At 41.8% G+C, this 21,709-nt stretch overlaps 1 protein-coding gene across 5 annotated transcripts in view; it reads left to right on the top strand.

The window, feature by feature from the left end:
• Positions 1 to 21,709, top strand: part of CSMD3 (CUB and Sushi multiple domains 3) — a 3,270,409-nt gene that overhangs the window by 1,864,319 nt on the left and 1,384,381 nt on the right. For all 5 annotated transcript variants that reach the window (XM_069621531.1, XM_069621530.1, XM_069621528.1 and 2 more), the window contains one exon: positions 10,445 to 10,561. In XM_069621531.1, coding sequence (XP_069477632.1) covers positions 10,445 to 10,561 — 117 coding nt within the window. The remainder of the gene's footprint in view (positions 1 to 10,444; positions 10,562 to 21,709) is intronic.

Raw genomic sequence — 21,709 nt, 5'->3', positions numbered from 1 at the left:
GTTCAGGTTTAGGGTGTCAGTGTCATGACATCCTGTTATTGGCATTAGTATTTGCGTAACATCCTCGTAATTAGTTTAAGTGATGCCCATGTTATCTAGTTTGTTGAAGAGGAGCTTTGCAAATGCATTATACAATGTTGGTGATATGCCTGAACCTTGTGGGATGCCCCAGGTTACTGGGATGGGGGAGACTGCTTCTGTGGTTGAGAAGACTCTCATTGTACGATTGGAAAGAAAGGATTCAATCCATTTGTTGGCTTCTGCTGAGAACAGGAATGCAGTTTCGAGGTGGTCGCATAGGATATTCTGGTTGACCAGATGAAAGGCAGCCGAGAGGTCTCATAGAAGAAGGATACATATGTCTCCTCTGTCTTTGAATCGGTGCGTCTGTATTTTTAGATCCAGTAAAGCTGTGTTTGTACCATGGCCAGGTCTAAACTCTGACTGTCTTAGTCCTAGTTGATTGTTGGTTTCTAGGAATTGTTGGCTCTGGAGATTAGCTGCATGGCCAAGGATTTTTAGAAGGAATGGTACTGTCGTGATATGTCAAAAATTAGTTGGGATATTAGGGCCTAAGGTATATTTTTTTTGTAATAAGGGTAACACCCAAGCTTCTTTTAAGTCATCCGGAATGGAGCTGGAGGTGAATGAACTATTGATGATGGGCGTAATGAGAGGAGCTAGTTCCTGTGCACATTCCTTTATCAATGTGGCTGACCAGGTATTGCCTTTGCATCTAGAAGGTTTGAGTCCTTTAATGATATTAATGGTTTCTTTTGTAGTTATTGGACTACGTGCAAATTTATTGAGCAAAGATGGTTCTCGGGTTGTGGGTGTGGGTTGTTGGTCTAGATCAAGATTGAGTATGGATTGTTTGGCTTCACTTTTATTTTGTAGGAGGGACATTTTGTCTGCTAGTGCTTTTTGAACATTATTGCACCATAGCCGATATTTGGTGGTGTGGTGAGGTGTTGGGGCATGTGACTCATACGTATTTGGAGGTAGTTCAAGGCATGCCCTCCAGATAAGGGGCAGGCAATTAAGCTATTAACACTTATGTATACCATAGGAAGATATGTTCCCTTAACCAACCCCTCATTTCAATAGAGTTTTCCACATAGGATGACATTATATATGACACACATCGATGCATAAAACCTTTGTATAAATCACATTTGGGTGTGAGTGTGTAAATTACTGCCCATTATTTTCCAGATTGCCCTACTTTATTTTATGTTGATAATAAAATAGTACTTTACCATCATTTTTGATTCTGTCTGGTTATTTGGGTACGAGATCATTATTGGTAATTGCATCTATCACATGAGACACTTCATGGTGCTAGAGAACACCAGTTTTCAGGCATACAATATTTTATGCAAAGAATGTATGTCAGATTCTACTTTGAGGAGACTGGGAACTGTTATCCAATGGTGTGAATCTTATCTTATGTTGTGCAATAGTGTTTTTTTAGGACAAAGTGGTAGACTTGCATAAGAGAAATTAATATTAAAGGAGAGTTTGTGTTTGAGTTGCAAACACATGTGTATTACATAATGAGAGTAATTGCAGGAGCTGAGTGAACCACACAATAAATGCACCCTCTGCTAGAGACTGTGCAAAACAACAAAATGTGTTAAATGTATATTAAGTCAACCAAAAAACTGTAAAATTCTATACTTGGCTGATCACATATCCAAAATGATCAATTGCCATATGCCAAATAGGTTGGTTATTCCAGAATACGAGCAGCACGTGTACAGTACAGTAAGTGTTGATTGGTGATGATCAATGAAATAGCTTTTTTGGGTAATATAAACGAGAGCCATGTCCAATGGTCGCTCTTAATTACAGTCGCTTTGATTTCACTATTGTTCACCTTTGATGTACAAGGGAACTTGGATTGTTAAAGTCCATGTATTACCTTGTATGCTTGATAACCCCTTATTAAACAGTGCATTACTGATCTTCTTGTCCCTCTACTTTACAGTGCTTAACTGCAACATGTTTTTTTTTGTTTTTGTTTTTTTGGTATCATATTGTGGAAATACCTTGAAAAATTATGTATTATACCATTTTCTGGTGACCCACATACCATAATAAAAAAACAAATAAATGCATTGAACTGCATTCTTATATTGAACTTCATGCTGGAGTCCAGCCTCTAAGAAAAGTATGGGACTGTGTTTCACAAATGTGCTGCTATTCTCCCAGTCCAAGAACTGATTGGCTACTAAACCACAGGTATGTTGATGATGTCAATTTATGGAGATCAAAATCTGCCTAGAATTGCAAGGGACTTCTTTAGGCACTGAACATAGCCTCCAGAAAGAGTCCATTCAACATCACTGTTACACCAACACTATTAATTACATAAAAGTACCTACTGGTTTCACATAATTCAAAGACAATGGGCCTGTAGAACATGACTATAACCCACCAGGTGGGTTGAGTGAAATTGTATGTTGAGTACCCAATCCTCTTTTCCAAACAGATGATGCATTCTCTGTTGCCAGTAACCGATTTGGCCCATGCATCAGTGACAATACAAAAAAAAACTATTATAGGCTGATGTTATTGTAATCAATACAAATGGGGGGCAGTTGCATGACCCGGGAAGGACCTGGAAAAGTCTTTTAAGTCCAGGATGGCCTACAGCACACAAGTTGATCCCTTTTGAAGACACATCTAATTCTTGTGCAGTGGTGGTTCAGTGGTGGTAGTGCGGTGGTTTGTAGGTGAAAGGGTTGACTGCAATTGATTTGAATGCAATAGTTTCGAGTCAAACACTTTTTTTCCGGAAGCCAAAACATTTTTCTTTTTTAAAAAGGCATTCACCCTTTTAGTTTTCAGTCCTTTTGATTCAAAACTAATTTGAATCAATGTATTCAACCCTTTGACTGGACACCAGTGCGGTGCTATCCAGATCTGTTGTGTACTTATGGCTCTACCATAGTGTGCAAAATTAAATGCGACAGACAAAATGGTGCAACATGGTGTGTCATTCCCCCAATGTACAGATGGTAGCAGTTGAATGTGTTTTAAGAGATTCAGATACAGACACATAACTAGGTTTTAAAGCTTTTACATGTAACCATATATTACAGAGCCAGCTGTTGGAGCCCTGTTGTTATGGTTAAGTGGCTCAACCCATAGGAAGAACACTTTTTGGGTGACTTATAACTTTGGCCTCCCCTGGACCAATCATCAGGAAACTTTGCAAAAAAAAGTATATGGCCCGGTCAGATTGATCCTGCAAAGATTAGTGAGGTTTTGTCAAGGTGGTGGTGGGGGGGGGGAGGTTCAAAGTTATAGGCGGTCCCAAAATGTAAGTTTTTCCCATAGATGCAATGGAAAAAAAATGTTGCTCACACCTACAGCCCAAACCGCTAGACGGATTTTCACCAAATTTGCGGCAGGAGCAGAGGCTTGGTCCCAAAGGAGTGCTTTCGTAAATTTGGTGTACATCCATCCAGTATATTTTTTTTAAATGACCAAGAAGTAGGTAAAAGAAAAAGTGATATCTGTGTTCGGTATGCAGACTCACTTCCCTTTTCGGTCCGCAGATGGGTCTCCGATAGGTCCAGATGGGACTTGGGTTCCACATGCATCAGGCCCACTTCACACTTTTCACCATCCAATAAGCACTGCTGATTGGATGGTGAAAAGCATGAAGTGCGTCAGATTTTTGGAAACGCCGCAATGTTGGATTTGTGGACAGGCACTGGTGTCCGCGAACATCGCATTAAAAACATTAAAAAATGACAATATTGCACTCGTCAAACGTACTGCAATCTCTTGGGAGGTGAGGGGTGATGAAGATGGGACATGGTCTAAAAAGCCATAAAAGCCAAAGAACTGGTGTGTTTTCTTCTCCGATGTTTGCAAACAGTCTGGGGCTGTCCTGTGATGTTAGCGGACATCTTAGATGTTTGGGGGAATCTATGCTTGTTTCTGCATTCTGCGGTTGATGAAAAACAGTTTTTGGATGGCTTATAAACTTGGTGCCACTCAATGAAACTGCATGAAATTTTGGAATGTCATCATGGACCTGATTCTGAATGGTTTTGGAAAGTGTGGTGCTGTTTTGTCAAGAGAGAACACAATTAGAGGGGGATCCCAACATATTGTAAAGGATTATAAATTTGGTGGCATTTTAAGAATGTGCACAAAAGTTTGCAATATTTTTGAGATCTTGATGTAAATGGTTTTGCACATTTTGATGAATCAGCACAAAGGTTTGAAAAAACACTTTAGATCTAGATATAAATGTTTTCACACAGTTGGGTGGAATTTTTGCAAAAGGGTACTGTGAAATGAGAGGGGATCTCAACATTTTTTGGTGGCTTATAACTTTGTTGCTGTATGACGAATGTAGACAAATGTTTTCAGAAACATTTGAGACTCAACCTTGAATGTTTCTGCAAAGTCTGAATGGATTTTTTGTCAAGTGGGGGTTAAGTTATATGATTTTTGTATGTACGTACATTTTGACACTTTTGAAAAAATAAAACATGGCTGGATGTCCAGCAAATTTTTGTAAGGAGCATTGGCAGGGACATGAAAACAAGCATAATGTAGGTACAAAAAATAGTGATATACCTTTGGTGACTGAAGTATAACCTGTGGCCATGGACAGTGGCTAGATTGTCCGGGACATGGCATAAGGGCACAAAAATGTAACCCTACAAACATAATTGAACTGGATGTTCTGCCCCTGAAAGACTGAATTTGTAAATGCATGATGCATCAGCAACAAAGGAGTAATTGGAATGCATCACAATACCTGGAAATAATAGTCACCATTTCCACCAGCCTCTTTAACTTTAGGAGCCACTCCCTCACCACCATGAAGTTTAAAGAAAAATGTAGTATTTAAAGTCAAGCAGACTCTGTCTAAACCCCATGATTGCTAGTCTTTATCTTGATGAAGATCACATTTGCCTGTTCTGTCCTGCTATTGTGAAAGGATATTATGATGCATATCTATAAGAAGTAGATTGGTCAACGCGCAAAAAAATGTCAACGACCTAGTGTTCACTGCCCACTGATGTCCTTTCCTGTTTACTTCCTGTCTTGTTATAATACTCAGTTCCTGGATTGTCTCCTCACCCTAAATTCACATATATCTAATCTTACAGTAAACCAGTACAGAATACCAAGGATTTTTTAGGCAACATTTGGGCTGAGAACCAAACACAGGTAAGCTATTTGAATGTACATTTGCACCTGGGGAAGTGTGTTCAGCCAATCAGGTGGCTGGAAAAGTGAATGAGAATACCCTGTTTTCCACCCACTTTTTACAGCCACATGAGGCCCTTCCCTGGTTGTGCCATCTTGATCCTGGGGAGGCAATGGGGACCTCTCCCTGTTGTCTCGCCACATCCCCACCTTCCCCCCACCCACAAAAACAAACCTTACAATTTCACCACCCCTCTCCCTCGCTCCACTATTACATGCTGGAACGAAGCTCTGTCCTTCGTTCCCGGCACTCCTTCCACCTGTGGCCACCATCATAAAAATGGAAAAGGGACTATGTCCTTTTTCCTATGTTGGCAGACATCTTGTTTTGGCAGGGGGGATTGGCTCACACAATACGCACGCAGCATATCTCCAAAAAAGATGAATTGAACAATGTGCACCCTGGATAAACCTTGGGGTATGAATGGCTACCCCCCCCTTGTTGGGTGCTGGAGTAATGGCCCACAGAATTGACCCACAGCCTTCGCCTAGTTGTTCTTAACCACCAGATTTCCAGCACACTATATTCATAGAGTCCTGTCCTTGCTGACTGGTAATTGTGTAATGCTACTGTGTCCATTGCACCCACTGCTAAAAGTGTACTTCTGTCCATTCCTCTATACCTTTAATCTCTTTCTCTCTAACTCTCTGTAGCGCTCTCACTTTCATTTGTGTTTTTTCCTAAATGTCCTCTCTCTAACTCTATCTATGCATCTTAATCTCTTGCTCTCTCATTCTTTCTTTTTCTCTCTCCTCCTCTATCTTACTCTCCTGATCAGTCATTTTCTGCTACCTCTTTCTTTCTATATTTAATTTAATCTGACTTGCTCCTTTTCTCTCTTCCCCTTTACTCTCATGTCCACTATTTCTCTCCTTAGAAATCCTATCTTTCACATAGATCTCCAATTTTATTTCTCTCTTTATCTCTCTCTTTCTCTTCCACTTTCTTCCAATCTGTTACTTTTATTCTTCTGTCTCTTCTACTCTCGTTTTCAGTCTTTCTATGTTCTCTAAGCCTTTATCATTCTAGATCATGTAAACATTTATTCCCAATCACTCTCTTCCTCTCTTGTTTTCTCTACTGTTTACCATCACTAACACGTCCTTCTCTTTGCAATTGCATTATTTCTCTCTCTATCTCCCTTTCTGACTCACTCGACCTACCTTTCCTCTTTTTCTCTATTCGCTTTCACGCTCTCTGCCTCAAATTCCTAAAGTTGGGTTCTACTACATCCTCTGTGTCGTTATGTTGAAATAACTAGGAAAGTGAATTATATGTGAACTCCTGTTAAGGACTATAAATTAAATTGTTAATTAGAAAAGCATGAACACAATGTATTAGTGCAAGTACTTGATTAATTTTTGATGTTTCATTACTTTATGACGCGAACATCAATAATAATAGGTTCAAATTACATTTATTTCAAGAATCATAAACGAGCACTGTTGTTTCATTGTGGTTGGCAGAGGAATGCATGGCCTGCATTTTGGCTTAATGCAACATGTTCAATTAAAAAATCAATCAAACATTCTGATTGATGGCTGAAAGGGGAAGAACTTGCTGAGTAATCCCACTGACAGCACAACTGCCAAAAACAATGTATGAATACAATTTCATTCAGATTGTGGAGAGCAGTGCGTTACTGCATAGCACATTTTGTGAACAGTAAGCAAATATATCAGAATGTGAAGAACTCTCTTCGACTTGCCAGACCACAAAACTACAACAAGTAGGCAAACATGTATAGCTGCAATTAGTATTTAATGAACACTTGCGATGTTTTTTTTTTTTTTTATTCTAGACTATGAATTATATTGCATACTGTGTTTATGTTTATTGAAGGACGGGGCGCCATTCTAAACAGAAATTACTCACGAGAAATGACTTACGAAGAAGGCAATGGCATAGAGTGGAGGCAGTAAGGTGCCTTTACATAAGATTATTGTGGAGTGAGTCATTGTCAGGCGGTATACACATCAAATTCGATTTGTAAAAGCATGTCACTGCCAGTGGTTTTACATAGGCAATCCTGAAGTTCAAAACAAGGTCGACTGTACTCAGGTCAGAGGCTGCCATGCTCAAGGCATGGACTACCTCGATAACCAGTGTATTAATACACATTTCCGAAACAGCCATGTTGTGTTTAGTATTGTAGAAGTCTGCAATGAACTTGAATAAGAGCATGGAAGACAGGTCTTCCTTCTCCGGCTGAACATTTTCAGGGTATTGCATAGCCTTTCAATTAGAAATTAAATTAATTGTTAATGTTTACAATGTAATCTACTTTAAGCAGCATCAGCAGCACCATTACATGGAAGGTCGCGACAGGGATGCTGGCACTAGCACGGGCTTCTAATGAGAAGTCTGTACATCTCATTGTGTAAGTATGACAAGGCAGAGGGGCGGTTGCCTCCAGCAGGAAAAAGTTTCCTGGTGTGACCCCGCTATACAGTCGGTCACATTTCACCAGTGGTACTGGCAGGTCTTGCTGAACCCCTAAACATGTGGGTTACCACGGCAAAGACTAGTTAGTACCTTTCTCAGATGGATGCACCAAAAGGCTATCCTCCTGGTGTCTCCTGCACTCCCTTAGACCTCTTGATTCTGCCTGACTGAGTCCAGAGAGAGTGTAATTACCCTCTGTAATGCCACTTTACCTGGAATGTAACCTCAGGTTGAAATAAGTGCCTCCTGGCTCCGTGGATGGTAGTTATTATGTAATGGTTGGTTAAGTGAGTAGAGCTCTAAAGGGTAGAATATTTACATATGAAAAAGAGCTGTTTGGCAAATGGCGTGCAAACACAATTGTGCAACGTTGCATGTCAATACACAGATCCCCTAATTATCAAAAAGGGATCTGCTTGTTTTGAGAGGGAAGAGTTGTGAGCACAAGTTCTGCACTGCCCGGCTCTCTGTGAGTAACTCAATATTTTACTGTGTGTCAACACGATGCTATTGGTTGCTGCCAGACATTGCATAGAGAGAGGAGTGGAGTCCTCCTGATGTTACCAGTCCCCTTTCCACCCGCCCACATGGGTTTTGGAAGTGGGGAACAGGAGACAACCTTCTGCAATGCCAGACTTTACATTTCTGCCCCCTGTTGAAGGAATAGCAATGCAAAACTGTACAGCAAAGCTGGGAACCCTGCACTTTTCAGGATCGCCATCCCTTTTGCAAAGCATTATTACTTATCGTGATTTGCAAAGGATGCGTGCTAACCCTATAGAGGTGAAGCCTACAGTCCTTCCCACGCACATTTCTGGCATTCAAGATTATGATTCCCACGTAGTGGCTTCCCTCTGCACATTAGGATGCGCAGTTATTTTTTGAGATTTCTCTTACACCCCAAAGGGATCCCTGGACCGGGGTCTGAAACTGGTGGCTCCTCACATGTTTCAGGCTTTAACTACCATCAGCTCTAGACAGCATAGCCAATGATGGGAGATCAAGGGACTCATAGTCCAAGACATCTGGAGAAGTACAGTTTGCATAACCGAGTTTTAGGAAACCTCACTGATGCCTCCTGAGTTTCCATATTATCCCTGTTACATCCCCTCTCCCAGTTCACGTTTAGATTATTTAAAACACTAATTTTTCTTACCTTTAGATATGATTTTTATAACTAGATATTAATTGTTAGAGTCATTGGCCCTCATTATGAGTCTGCCGGTAATCTTCTGGTAGCACCAGCGGGTTACTGGCAGACTCACCTTAGCGTTTCCACCGCCAGATATCCCGGTAATACCAGGATGTTACGGGCGGAAAGCCGGTAAGTTCCCATTCCCATAGAGTCCCGTAGGAAACCCCGGGAATGGTAACCCTGAAGCACCGGCTGCGTTATTAATGGTGCCGGTGCTTCATTAAAAAATATGCCGGTAGGGGCCAGAACTACTTGGAGATCAGGCCTGCCAGTTGCTCACAGATCCTACCGGCAGACTTGTAGTTTGCAGGTCCAGAAAAGGTGCCAGTAACTGTTGTTACCGGCACTGTTTTACAGACCAACAAACTTGTAATCAGGGCCAATTGGCCTGATTTACAAATGAAAATATCTCATTGAAAAACGCTTTGCAAATCAGTCCCACTGTTTACCTTTTTGTGCTGGGGTAATATTATTGAGGTCCCATTTGGTCTTCTTGTATGTAATGCACAGTTTTGACAGGGTGTCTGTGAGATCGTGATGCGAGTTTCCTTACAAATAAAAACGAGCTATCTTTAAAAACCATGGACGACCTAAAAACACCTGCAAGCACTGTTGTTATTTCTTTACAATCATATTGGTGGCAGAAGAACCACAACACACACTTATCATATTCCAGGTGGAGGCATCGGATTATTCGTGAAACAGATCATGTGCCATCATATTATAAACTATATGTATTGCACAAGCATGGCTGAGCATGAGAATACACAGGGTCCTCATTATAAGTTTGCCGGTCCGGTAACAACGCTACCAGTAAGCTTGCCAGTACCGTTGTTACCGGACCGGCAAACTACAAGTTCTACTCGCAAGTGCATTCCCGCCCACCAGGACTGGCCTGCGTGCAGAGCATGTCGGATGCACCGGCACCATTCTGAGCGGTGCCGGTGCATCCTACCTCCCCATTCCCATTGAGCCCAATGGGGCTCAAACGGGAATGGGGAGCATTCTTTTATGGCACCAGCGAATTGGCAATTACCAGGTCCGGCGGGGCCGTAATTATCCAGTAATTGCCCATTCGTGGGTGCCGGAAAAAATTGCAAGTTTGACAGCAGCCTGCTGGTTTTACCGGAAAGGCTACTGCCAAACTTGTAATGAGGCCCATAGTTTAAGAGTAGGGGCATAACAATATCAACTAGCATTCCTGCACATAGTAGATCACCAGTCTGACTGATTACATAAAGGGGTTGCTATGCATCCAATGGCAATAGCAAGCAGCCTCATCTGGGCTTTCCTGTCTAGTACTGGCTACCACACATGATGCCCATCCCTGAGAACACCATTAATTTCAAGCAAAAGCTACCTCTGCCTTAATGATGTTTTGAATACAATGTGATTGTCTATAAGCTGTATTAGAAAGGGAATGGAAACGTCTGGATATTGCTGATTTGACATGTTCTACATTTAAACATATCGATTGCATTTTAGAGCACACACACACACACACACACAATCTCTCTTGCGCTACTTAAAATGACGCTGAATTCATTGTGTTTCTTTTCCAGCACTATGTGGCGGTGACGTCAGAGGCCCCAGTGGAACCATTTTGTCACCTGGCTACCCTGAGTTTTACCCAAATTCGCTGAATTGTACATGGACGATAGAAGTGACGCACGGAAAAGGTAAACCGCAGTGTGCATTCCCAGTCTGGTTGTGGGTTTCAGTCTTTATCTATCGTTGTGAATTTCGGTCAGGTACTTCATTTCCCAGGAGGAGAATAGGGTTCTGCTGATGAGTTGTGCGATTTGGTGCAAACAAAATTGAATTCATACATAACCGTCAGATAAATTTCATAGGGTCAATAAAAAAATCCAAATCTAAAGCAACACTTCCAAAAAGAAGATTAAAAACCAACCACAATATATTGCTATTGTGGATACCGCTGACTTCCCAGGCTCTGCTTCATTTATGCCTTTTGGGTAAAGCAATTTATGGAGACAAGCTAGGGTTCAGCTTGCTCGTGAAGTCTAGATAGAGAGAAACATGCATGCATGTTCCATTTGAGCTGCATAAACAAGCTGACAGTCCAACGCAAAGCTATTATTGTGTCATGTGCAGCTGGAATACTGAACTATGGGGTGATTGTAAGCTTATGCCTCAAACAAATCTGGGAGAGAGATCTAGTTGTCCATCCATCTAGTCTATGATTCAGATGTCGTAGCAGTAGTGTTAAGAATGTGTATCAGAAAAACAGCTGTACGGGAATGTGATGCTAAGAGCCACACTACTCTTATTCAGTGATGGTTTATTGCTGATTAGAGCATACACACATCACATAGGGTGGCATCATTTCACCCAAATCAAATTCAGAGGAAATAACAAAACAAGGCCCTTGACCCTCAGTGAAATCAAAGCTAATGCAATGACGTCCTCGTTGACTGATATGAGAGAATAGTGCATGATTCTCCTAAAGAGTGATTATTAAAACTGAATATCTACAATTGTGTAATTAAAGTCATTTGTGATAGTCACTGCATTTAGGCGTAGCTAAATGTAGCAAGGACCTAAAACACCCATACTGTTGATAGACAGTAATTAGAATTGATGAATTGCATGGTATACAAAACAACACCGTTCAGGGTAGTGATATCTAACCATGGGTGTTGCGTAGTAATACGCCAGTGTGCGCATGTGCGAGTGGGAACGAGGCTTGCGCATGCGCTGGAGAAAATAAATACGGCCCGCCGGCAGTTTGCGCCGGGGACCTGAATGGCAACACGTCTCCGGCGTGTCTCCTTGTGTGAATGCGGAGCGCATGATTGTGTGACAACGTGGGGCCCACCAACACCCCCACGCCTCTTAACACTGGCGACGAGGATGGCGCGGGAGCAGACCTCCGCTCCGACAGCGTTCGAGATTACGGCCCAAAAGGCATGCATGATCATGTATGACATCACACATTAGAAAACTATACACACGGTTAATGACACCAGTGACCATATCCAAGTTCCTGACAGAAGTCTGTTGAACAGATTGTGCTCTGATATATATATATATATATATAGAGAGAGAGAGAGAGAAAGAGAGAGAGAGAGAGAAAGAGAGAGGGAGAGAAAAAGAGAGAGAGAGAGAGAGAGAGAGAGAGAGAGAGAGAGAGAGAGAGAGAGATAGAGATGCATGTGTTTTGTGGGGATTTATTAAAGTGAGTACATAATCCTTCAAATATGTCACCAATTATATCAGGTGTGCTGTCTGTTTTGGCTAGTGTAATGTGATAGCTGTGCAATGCTGCTTAAAATACATTTAGTATGGCTCTGTACAAATATACATTTTATGAAGGTTGATGATCAATATGATGTATTTTTGGGTTTTATTTTCTCAGGGTGCTTTATATGTGGCAAGCAGTGGCAAGCAGTCCCTTTCATCGCCTAATTTAAGCAGGAAGTAGCAATGTCCTATATATAAGGCCACATCATGATTGTTAAGGCCTAGGAATTAACTGAGCAGAACCTGAAAACTTCATCCTCTGCTGCCAGTGATATCTACCTTTTAAACACTTACAGGCATATTGTGTAATTAAGTATCAGCCTTTACAGCAAATTGTATTATAATTGGGCAGATCCCACTGGCCAGTAAATGGTGGTCACCAAATCTACCCAAAGGTCTCTACAAAATTGTCTCTGCCTGAAGAAAATCATTGTCAAGTAGATAACTCATCTTGCCTCTGCTTCATAACACAGAGCACATGTGCCATGGTGGTAGGACTCAATGCTAACCACTCTGGTAGGGCTGGCATACTCTGATTGCATCCGCCTCCATGGGGGGGTGATTCTGTAATGGTTTGCTCCGTGGGAAGGCTGGGCACAGACTGCTCCACTAAAAAAACAAATTCTTGCTTGCAAATCCAGCTGCTTCTTGGTTGCTTTTTCCACTCAGACATGCAGAGTACAATGGCTTTTCTAATCAAATTCTATTCACCATTACCTGTGGGAGCAAATGACGTAGACACTTCTCGGCAAGTCAGGCATGTTACTTCTATTGGCAGAAAAATACTTTCCATACGGTTGGAAAGTACGTATATGTGATGTAGGCTCTGTTCGTAAACGGGCAGGCGCCACAATGAGTGTGCATTCCTTTTTAAAAACACATTGTGTATCAAAAACATGTGTGCATACAGAGTGTACATTTTTGCCTGATTGCATGAGAAGAAAGCACATACACACACAGAGAAAATTAATTTTGAATTGGGCACACTACATTTAAAATTGAACATCTAACACGACTAAGGGAAAAGATATTGAGCCATTTCAATGGTTCTGATTTGGAGGAAGACAAGGCTGCATTCAAAAGCCGTGTTTGTTGTCCACATTACCTCCAATATTCATTTGATCAATGTTTACACAGATATGAGGTTGTGTGTATCAATAAACCCAATACAGTTAAGGTAAAAGTATTATGCATCTCAACATCTGTTAGTGATATTGCAGCATACGCTGTATCAACAGGAGTCTGACCAAGTTCTTCTAAATTACTCTTCCCAAAAATGCTCCTTCATCACACTTGGTGATCTGGTGCTGTTTTAGTGATAGTTCAAATCTTCACCAGAAAAATGCAGGGTGATCTCCTTTTCTAACTACTGACAACCAAACTATGGATCCCACTTCCCAAGCAAGCTCACATTGAAGACTTTCAGAAAATACATTGAAACCTGGCTCTTCAATTATCTGCTATAACCAGCTATACGAAGCTGAACAAGGAGTTGGTCTACAAAAACATTCTCTGGGCTGATGGTGTACTAGAGTCCTCTTTGTGTTACAATAGTTTATTTTAAAATCTTCAAATAATAACAGATACTTCCAAAATTATACTTTCTTCCTAGCCATATGTAATATTGTCTGATCACAACGCTAGTTGATCTCAAAAATCAGCCTCACACATTTCCCATTGATTGTGTGTATATTTATTAAACAAAATGTATACATGTTCAGGGCATTTTGTTTGGGTGTAGTTCATCATTACAATAAACAGAAATATAGAACAAGAAATGATAGTAACCAGAAAGCATATACACACTAGAGAAATGCAGAAGAGTGTTACAAAAAGTGCCCTTAGAACATTCCTGGGAAAGTAAATATTTAAAACCTCAGTTCATATTGAGATAAATGAAATGCATATGCGATGTTGTTTTTCCTTATTTATTTGAGAGGTACATATTGAGTATTTTTGTTTTGGTAGTTCTCTCATTACAAACTCAAATGAGAATTCAAACGTGCCAGGCAAAAAAGGGCCCATGGAATATGACTGGAACAAGTATGTTTTTTGAAACAAACGTACAACTTTAGTTGAATTTTCCTATTTTAATATGATCGTTTTTATGACAATGTTTTATATTAAACATGTATCCTCAGATTGGACAACTCTGGAGATCAATATGGCACTTTCCCAGGGGAGGGAGCTAAGAAATCATTTTCCAATAATCTTAAAAAAAAACTTTTGACCAAATAATAAGATGCTACAGCTGATCTAAAAACAATAGAACAAATGTGCACAAGGTAACTCACATACAATGAGACTTATATATAATAGACTTGACAATAAGAGTTTAGCAAAACATGCAATCAAGATCAATGCATACATTTTATCTATATATTATTATTATTATTATTATTATTATTATTATTATTATTATTATTATTATTATTATTATTTGACATTGTTTTCCATGTCATAACATTTCATATTTGTTGTGGAACTATAATGTCTTCTTCTATATATTGTTGGTATTGCAATTATGTATTACACCCAAAGAAAAGACGCTGATGGTGTGCACGCTGTGTGGAAGAAATATATGTTCAATAAGAGTGAAACTAATGTAGGACAATCTTTATGCGATCAAGATCAACTAGAGTTGTGACTGGGGGATATTATGCATCTCTTGGAAGAAAGCATTATTTTGGAAACATCTATTACTAACAGAGAGAGTTTTGTTGTAGTTATTTGTTTATTTCATATCAAGGATCCATAAAACATGTTCAAAACACAGATCACACAATACACTCTCGCTGCTGAGCAAAACAAGGAGAATGGCAGATGTGGTTTCTATTGCCTGACACCACTCCCTTTCAGAACTCCCAATAACATTGTTCTCCAGATTCCAGCATTAAAGGAACAAAACAAGACAACATGAGCCAATATCTCCCTTTCCCACATATGCATGAAAAGGCATCTCTGGATATTGGCTTGCGACTCCATTTGTCCATCACAGCCCTCAATGCTGATTCATTTAATATGGCCCAAGAGGTAAAACACTGACGAGTACCCAGCAGCCCCTTCGATTGGAGAGAGACAGGGTTATAACCAAAATTGATGTTTATGCATTTTCTCATGCTCCCTGACAAAAGAAAAATGATGGATGATTTTATGTTTCAAAATGTGCTTTGAGACTTTGTGCAGCAATGCTGTGTTTTCAAAGCACATCCCCATAACCAGCTTTTGAAGATGTAAGCTGACATAAACAAACCAATTCACTCCCTCCCAGATTGAGTGTGAGATTCAACTTAGAATCATCATCTTTGCCAGGTTTGCCTCCTCATGTTTCCAAAGGAATGCCGAAAGAGAATTGGTCTAGAACGCAACAAGTCAACCAAATAACTAGAGGCAGTCTCAAGGTGGGTCATAAAAACAGGCTTGGAATGTGTGGCAGAAAGTAATTGTGTACAAAAATAATTCTATGCTTTCTGGAGAGAGTCCAGTCTGTCATATCCCCAGATTGTGCACCCACATGATTCGGCTGATATTGCCTTTGCCCTATGTATTGCCACCATGTGGTCAGATGGATGACATTTTTCCCCAAGTTAACCTGGAGTTGAAACTAAGACTGAGATAGTCAAAGTTGGTACAGATTTCCAGTCTATGACCGTCAATGGTCACAGGATCAAAATGCTTTTATATAGTCGAAACACACATAACAAAACATTTGCTGTGATTTACCTGTCATCCCCTCGCTGACATATAGCACATACTATTCATCCACTAGTAATTAGAGGGATCTCACTGTGTTTGCCAAAATCACTGCATCATCAGAGTAGCCAACACCAGGCTTCTCCTGCTCCACGTCTTGGTAGATCCTCACTAATAGCCTCCGACTATCGGAAAGAGTGTTGATGTATAGATTGAAAAGAAGTGGGGCAAGCATGATTCCTTGACAGACCCTCTTTATAATGTCAATACACTCAATAAACTTGTCCCCTGCCCCGTAGCAAACCGAAACATTTGAATTTTCATGCAGACCCTCCTGCATAGAGAGCAATGATTTTGGGACACCCATTTCACTCAAGGCCGGCCAAAGAAAACTTGTATCCATGTTGTCACTCGCAAAACTAAGGTCCATAAAGGTCACACAAACAGGAGTTCCAAAACTCTTCATATGCTTGGCCAACAAATTGAAATTCAGAAATGTAGTGCAGGTGCCTGCCCAAACAGCAAAGCTGGGTGTCTGATTGGACATCATTCTCTTGTACCCACTCTTGCAGTATTTCCAGCATCATTCCTGCAAATATCTTAGAGGTAACATCCATCAAAGTCACTGGGTGGGACGGTGTTGGGTCAGATATATCCTTTTTTTATGAATAGGGACTATTATGTTTGTTTTCCAACTACCACACTATTCATTTTGTTTTCTAACTCCTCAGAATGGTGTTTCAGTTCATTGAATGCCCTGACCAGTACTGGAACTCACATATTGGTCTTGCCAAGAAAAATATAATTTGGCACTCCATCAACTCAGGGTGATGTATAGGTCACTACACAATTTGTCAGGAGTATTGATAGCAGGAACAACCAGAAGGCCAGTATCCAATTCAGTTGGGTTCCTCCTTACTACGGGCCAGAACATTCTACTTTCCTTCCTAATGGCTTCATTGCATGACGTATACCAGTCAAGAGAGATGTTATTGATTTAATACATATCCCCTTCACAGGTAGGGATTTTCCGAATGTTGACTGAAGTGCAGCTTCTTCAGTTTGTTACCATAGATTAATTAATATGTTAACACCATTTCTAGATAATCTTTGTAGTGCAGTGACCTCTAAGGTTTTATTATACATCCCATCCACAGACCACAGCTTTCATACCTGTGTCTGAATGCTGCTCCGCTAGCCTTAATATTCAAACTGCACTGCAACTGCTGCAGCCAGAGGAGTACCCTAGACAGAATCTGAGAAAGTCTTTTCCTGGGACCTTCATAGCTTTCCTCATGTTCTCGATGTTTCCTTCATCTCTAACATTCAAAGTGCTAAAACCTCCTTATCGGACTGCACATAAGGCCTATCGTACTGTTGAGAAGATGCCGAGGATCACACAATCTTTCAGGAAAAATACTCAATGATGGAGGACACAGGCGCATGTCAAAACCCAACTTTATTCAGACAACACATTTAAACCAAGACAACATACACACATTTCCTCTTGACACTCTCATTTTACTACTGATTGCATGCAGGTTTTGTTACAGATTTACATCAGAAATAATGTTACATAATCAATATACAAAACCTAATCAATATACAAAACCTGCAGGGAGTTGGGGTTGGTTAGTAGGTCGAGCTACATACAGAATGTTTAGGGGTTAGTCATTAAATTGGCAGATACCAACCTATCACATGGCTCCACCTGGGCACATCCTACTTACAGATACCATTTCTAATAGATCACTACATGGCTCATTGATTGGTTAGCACTATCCATCATGGGCAGTGTGTCGAGGTGATTTATTATTGTTTGGCATCTAGTTTACCAACCTTGGACACTTTGACAGAACGGGTAGCGGACGAGAGGACCATTGACTGCTCTTCCAAATACAAGTTACCATCCCTTATCCCCTTTTTCTAACTACTTCTCAATCGACTATCCTGCTCCCCTCACTAAATCTGGTAGGAATACATTTTAAAAGGATATCCTGGTCTCCAACCCAGGCCTCCCTATCGCTCACACCTATATCAGTGCCTCCTCTAGGAAAACCCTCACCAACATCCTCTTTGTTGTTCCCTCGCCAGACCTATGGACTATTCATATGGTCTATGTGCTTTCTCCTTTCTCTTCTTCTCCCATCAATGGTGGCACCCGGTGGGATGCCCTCCTGCCCTCTTTCCACTCCTCCAAGGTCATCATTAATGTTTACTTGAACGGTACCATCTAGGTCCAAGGCCCTCAGGCCACTCTTCTCCTATTCAGTAGACGCTTTCCGCGCCTCATTAATGTCCTTCCTTCTCCTGCTGTCCCCTCTTTTCCAGCCATGGCTTCCTTGCCTCCCCCAGCTATGTCCTCATTGGCTACCTTGCCCTTTTCTCCTTGCAGTTCTGCCCCCATCCGGCCTCTTCTACACCTCCGCAGGGCATACCTCTGATTCCTACCCCTCCCCGGAAGTCTTTCAAGGGTGGAAACATTCTCCATATTGCCCCCCTAAACCCTTGCTCTGCTGTCAAACATTCCTCTGACATCTGCCGCCTCCTGGAGGAGCTTGACCTCGATGTCCTCGGCCTCACCGAGATGTGCTTCATGGCCAGCACTGTCACCAGCTTTGACACTCTCCTCCCTGATGGCTACAAGATCCTCTCCACGCCCAGGTCCAACCGACTATCTCCCAATGTCCCTTTGTCATTCCCCACAAGTTTCACTTGCAGGTCACTGCGCTGCTTGTGTTCATCAATTATAGCCTCTGTTCTCTTGTTTGCTTGCTTCGTGCCACTGAGCATGTCCTTGCTGCTATATGTGGGTGGTGCATAAACCAGGTTGGCGTATCCTGCCACTGCTTTTATTTCCTTCAAGTGGTAGAATCCCTGGCTTTCTGTCAAAGGGTCTGTGCTTTGAGGAGGGGAGTAGGGCCCATGGGCGCTTCGCCCCCCACATCATGCTAGCTCAACATCCACTCCTTCTTGGGTGTGTTCTCTTCCCCATCCTCAAACATTTACCATAGCTCCAATATAGTTAATTGATTACTCAATGTTTCCCTTCATATGCTTCATGTCAATATGTGGTAATGTGCTTCAGCACAGATTTGGAAAGACTGCCCTTCCAGGGCAACGGCTCTGCCATTTTGCCCTGTGCATCGCTAATCCATTCCATGCTGCTTAGCTTCCAGGGGCAAGCACCTCTCATGCCCTTTCCTCGCAGGGTCAATGCAGCCCAAGCCCTGACTTCACATCCATTTGACAAGTATTTCTCCAGACCTCGCACACAGTGCCCGCTCATAACCATTTACTCACGTAGGCCCTCTAGCACCAGCTGCACCTTACCTCCAGCCACCCTGCCAGTACAGAGACACTCCACACTTCATGTGCCCACGTATTTAATCTTTTATAAGATCCTGTCATGTACACTTGATCCTGCTCCACAGCGCTGGCCTGCCACTGCACACTTTTCTGCCATATCACATCCCACATCACTTTCTTCTTCAAACCCGTAGGTTAAACAGCCAATCCGTGACTATTGAGCATATTATTACTATCACCACAAAATGAATATACAGTAAGACTTTACCCCTACGTATCCGCCAAGCCCTGTGCTCATTAGCATGGGTTCTGTTCACATATGCGTTCACTATTCACCCATTTCACTTTCATCTCGTTTTTCTCCCTGTCTTCTTCCTTTCCCGTACAATGCCAATGTATTCATGATACACACTCTTCTATCCTTATAGTTTTCCTGCATCCGCTTCACGACTGTATCCAACGTGCTGTATAATATTATTACTTGTGGATCTGACAACAACCCATTAACTTGTTTAATGACTTCCTTTTTGGTCACAATCACTTCCAAACATGGCACCTTAGGTACACACCACTGTCTTGATACCGCCTCATTACAAGTTTGCCGGTCCAGGAACTACGGTACCAGTAAGCTTGCTGCTACCGTAGTTTCTGGACTGGCAAACTATGAGTTGTGCTCGCAGGTGCCTTTCTGCCCGTCAGGTATGAACAGAGTGGCACCCGCAAGCACATGGTGCATCCGACCTCCCTATTCCCAATGAGCCCTATGCAAATGGGCAATTACCAGATCCGGCAGGGCTGTAATTACCCACTAATTGCCCATTTGCAGGCTCCGTACATTTTCGGAAGTTTGGCAGCAGCCTGCCAGTTTTACCAGCAAGGCTACCGCCAAACTTCTAATGAGGCCCCATGTGTGTATTCACTCACAATTGTCAGATATGTCTAACTTTTAACATTTTCACTGGGCTCCTTCACATGTGGCTCTGACACATCACAAAATACCACAACACTGCACCATCAGTCACAGCCTTGAAAAATACCACTGTTCAGTTGAAACAAGTGTTGGCATAATTGGCTAATAAATGCACTGATAATTTAGCTTCTATGTAAGGCTTGGCTCTAATTTAAGATACAAGCCCAGACTCATCAAGTTTCGTTGCATGGTTTGAGTTGAGTTCCCCACCAAACCCAATGTGTACTCTAATTAAGACGTCAGGACCAGTCTTTTTGAAACTACTCACCTGCTGCAGGACGCAACAGTGAACACTGCGGAAAAGTGCAGTGATCTACAATTTCCCTTTCTCCTTGTCACTTTTGGACAAATAACACTGCAGCTTGGTGCACGATCATATCTTCAATGATGACCTCAAATAATGTTTTACCCCACGAGGATCAGCCATTCATGCCTTTCCGCCCAGAACTAACCCACAAGTTACTCTTAGACACATTTTGGGAGCGATTTATCCTACAATCATACATTGAACAAGATAGGATCTTGAGAGACCTAAGGATAATCATCTTCCCAGACTTCAGCAATCGTGATGATGCAGACCTTTCTTGCAAATGGGAACAAAACCTAGTCACAGGGTCCAAAATCATGCTGGAACTATTAATTGAACATGCAGACAGAGAACACAAGAGAATCACAGCTGACATAGATACCATCAAACACGAAATAGGCCTTTTGAATGCACCTGCAAGTCCAAGACAAGAACTACAAAACACTGTGTGAGATCCTAAGGCTACACCAGGATGATTTGAAACTAAGGAAATGCAGAAAAGTCTCTTGAGTTGGGAGAGATTATTGGGATGATCGGGTATTTACATTTCAGCCCACATTTGATGACCACTACAAAAGTGCCTCTAAAGAAAGCATACCAAACAGCTCACCTGCCAGCTTGGATGTGTAGAGTGACCCAGAGACCATCCTCGAGCTAGGAGTGGCTACAGTATATAACATAACACCGTAGGAAGAGACTGCAACACCACACAACAAGGACCTGGCCAGATCGACTTTTTTAGCACAAATCAAAAGGTACAAAAAAGGCAACTGCAGGAACAACATGAAACACGTATGCTTCCTGGTTCCCCTCGCGGTAGATACAGCAATGAACAGAGGATGAGCAGAGGCAAGAGAGGAAGATGCAAGAAACATAAACTCAGAAGCCGAAGGGGCACTCAGGTTGACAAGATTACACACACAGCTACAGCAGAGGGAACCACGCAATTGAACTTGGTACTCAATCTCTCCAGTTTTGAACTGTCAACCTTTGTGGAAAGCATGTTGAGCAAAGGGTTGTCCTTTGCACCTACACACGCTACCAGCTTCACAGAAGCTCACATTGATCTCTTCAAATGACCAGAAAATTGAAACTAAAGAAAAATCTTTCCCAAAAAACACATTGGCCCTCATTCCGAGTTGGGCGCAAAGGGATAACGGGCACCGTTAAGGACATCGGTGCCGGTAATCCCTTTGTGCCCTATGTGCCCTGTGTTCTGTGCCCTTTGTGCCTTAGCGGGTCCCTTTTTTTAACGCCTGGTTTTACCAGGCGTTATGGACGGGG

The sequence above is a fragment of the Ambystoma mexicanum genome, chromosome 5q, assembly GCF_040938575.1.
Source record: "Ambystoma mexicanum isolate Mex_15411 chromosome 5q, UKY_AmexF1_1, whole genome shotgun sequence".
NCBI classification, from domain to species: Eukaryota; Metazoa; Chordata; class Amphibia; order Caudata; family Ambystomatidae; genus Ambystoma; species Ambystoma mexicanum.
Note: the sequence above shows the minus strand (reverse complement) of the source record. Positions and strands in the feature narration are given on the sequence as shown.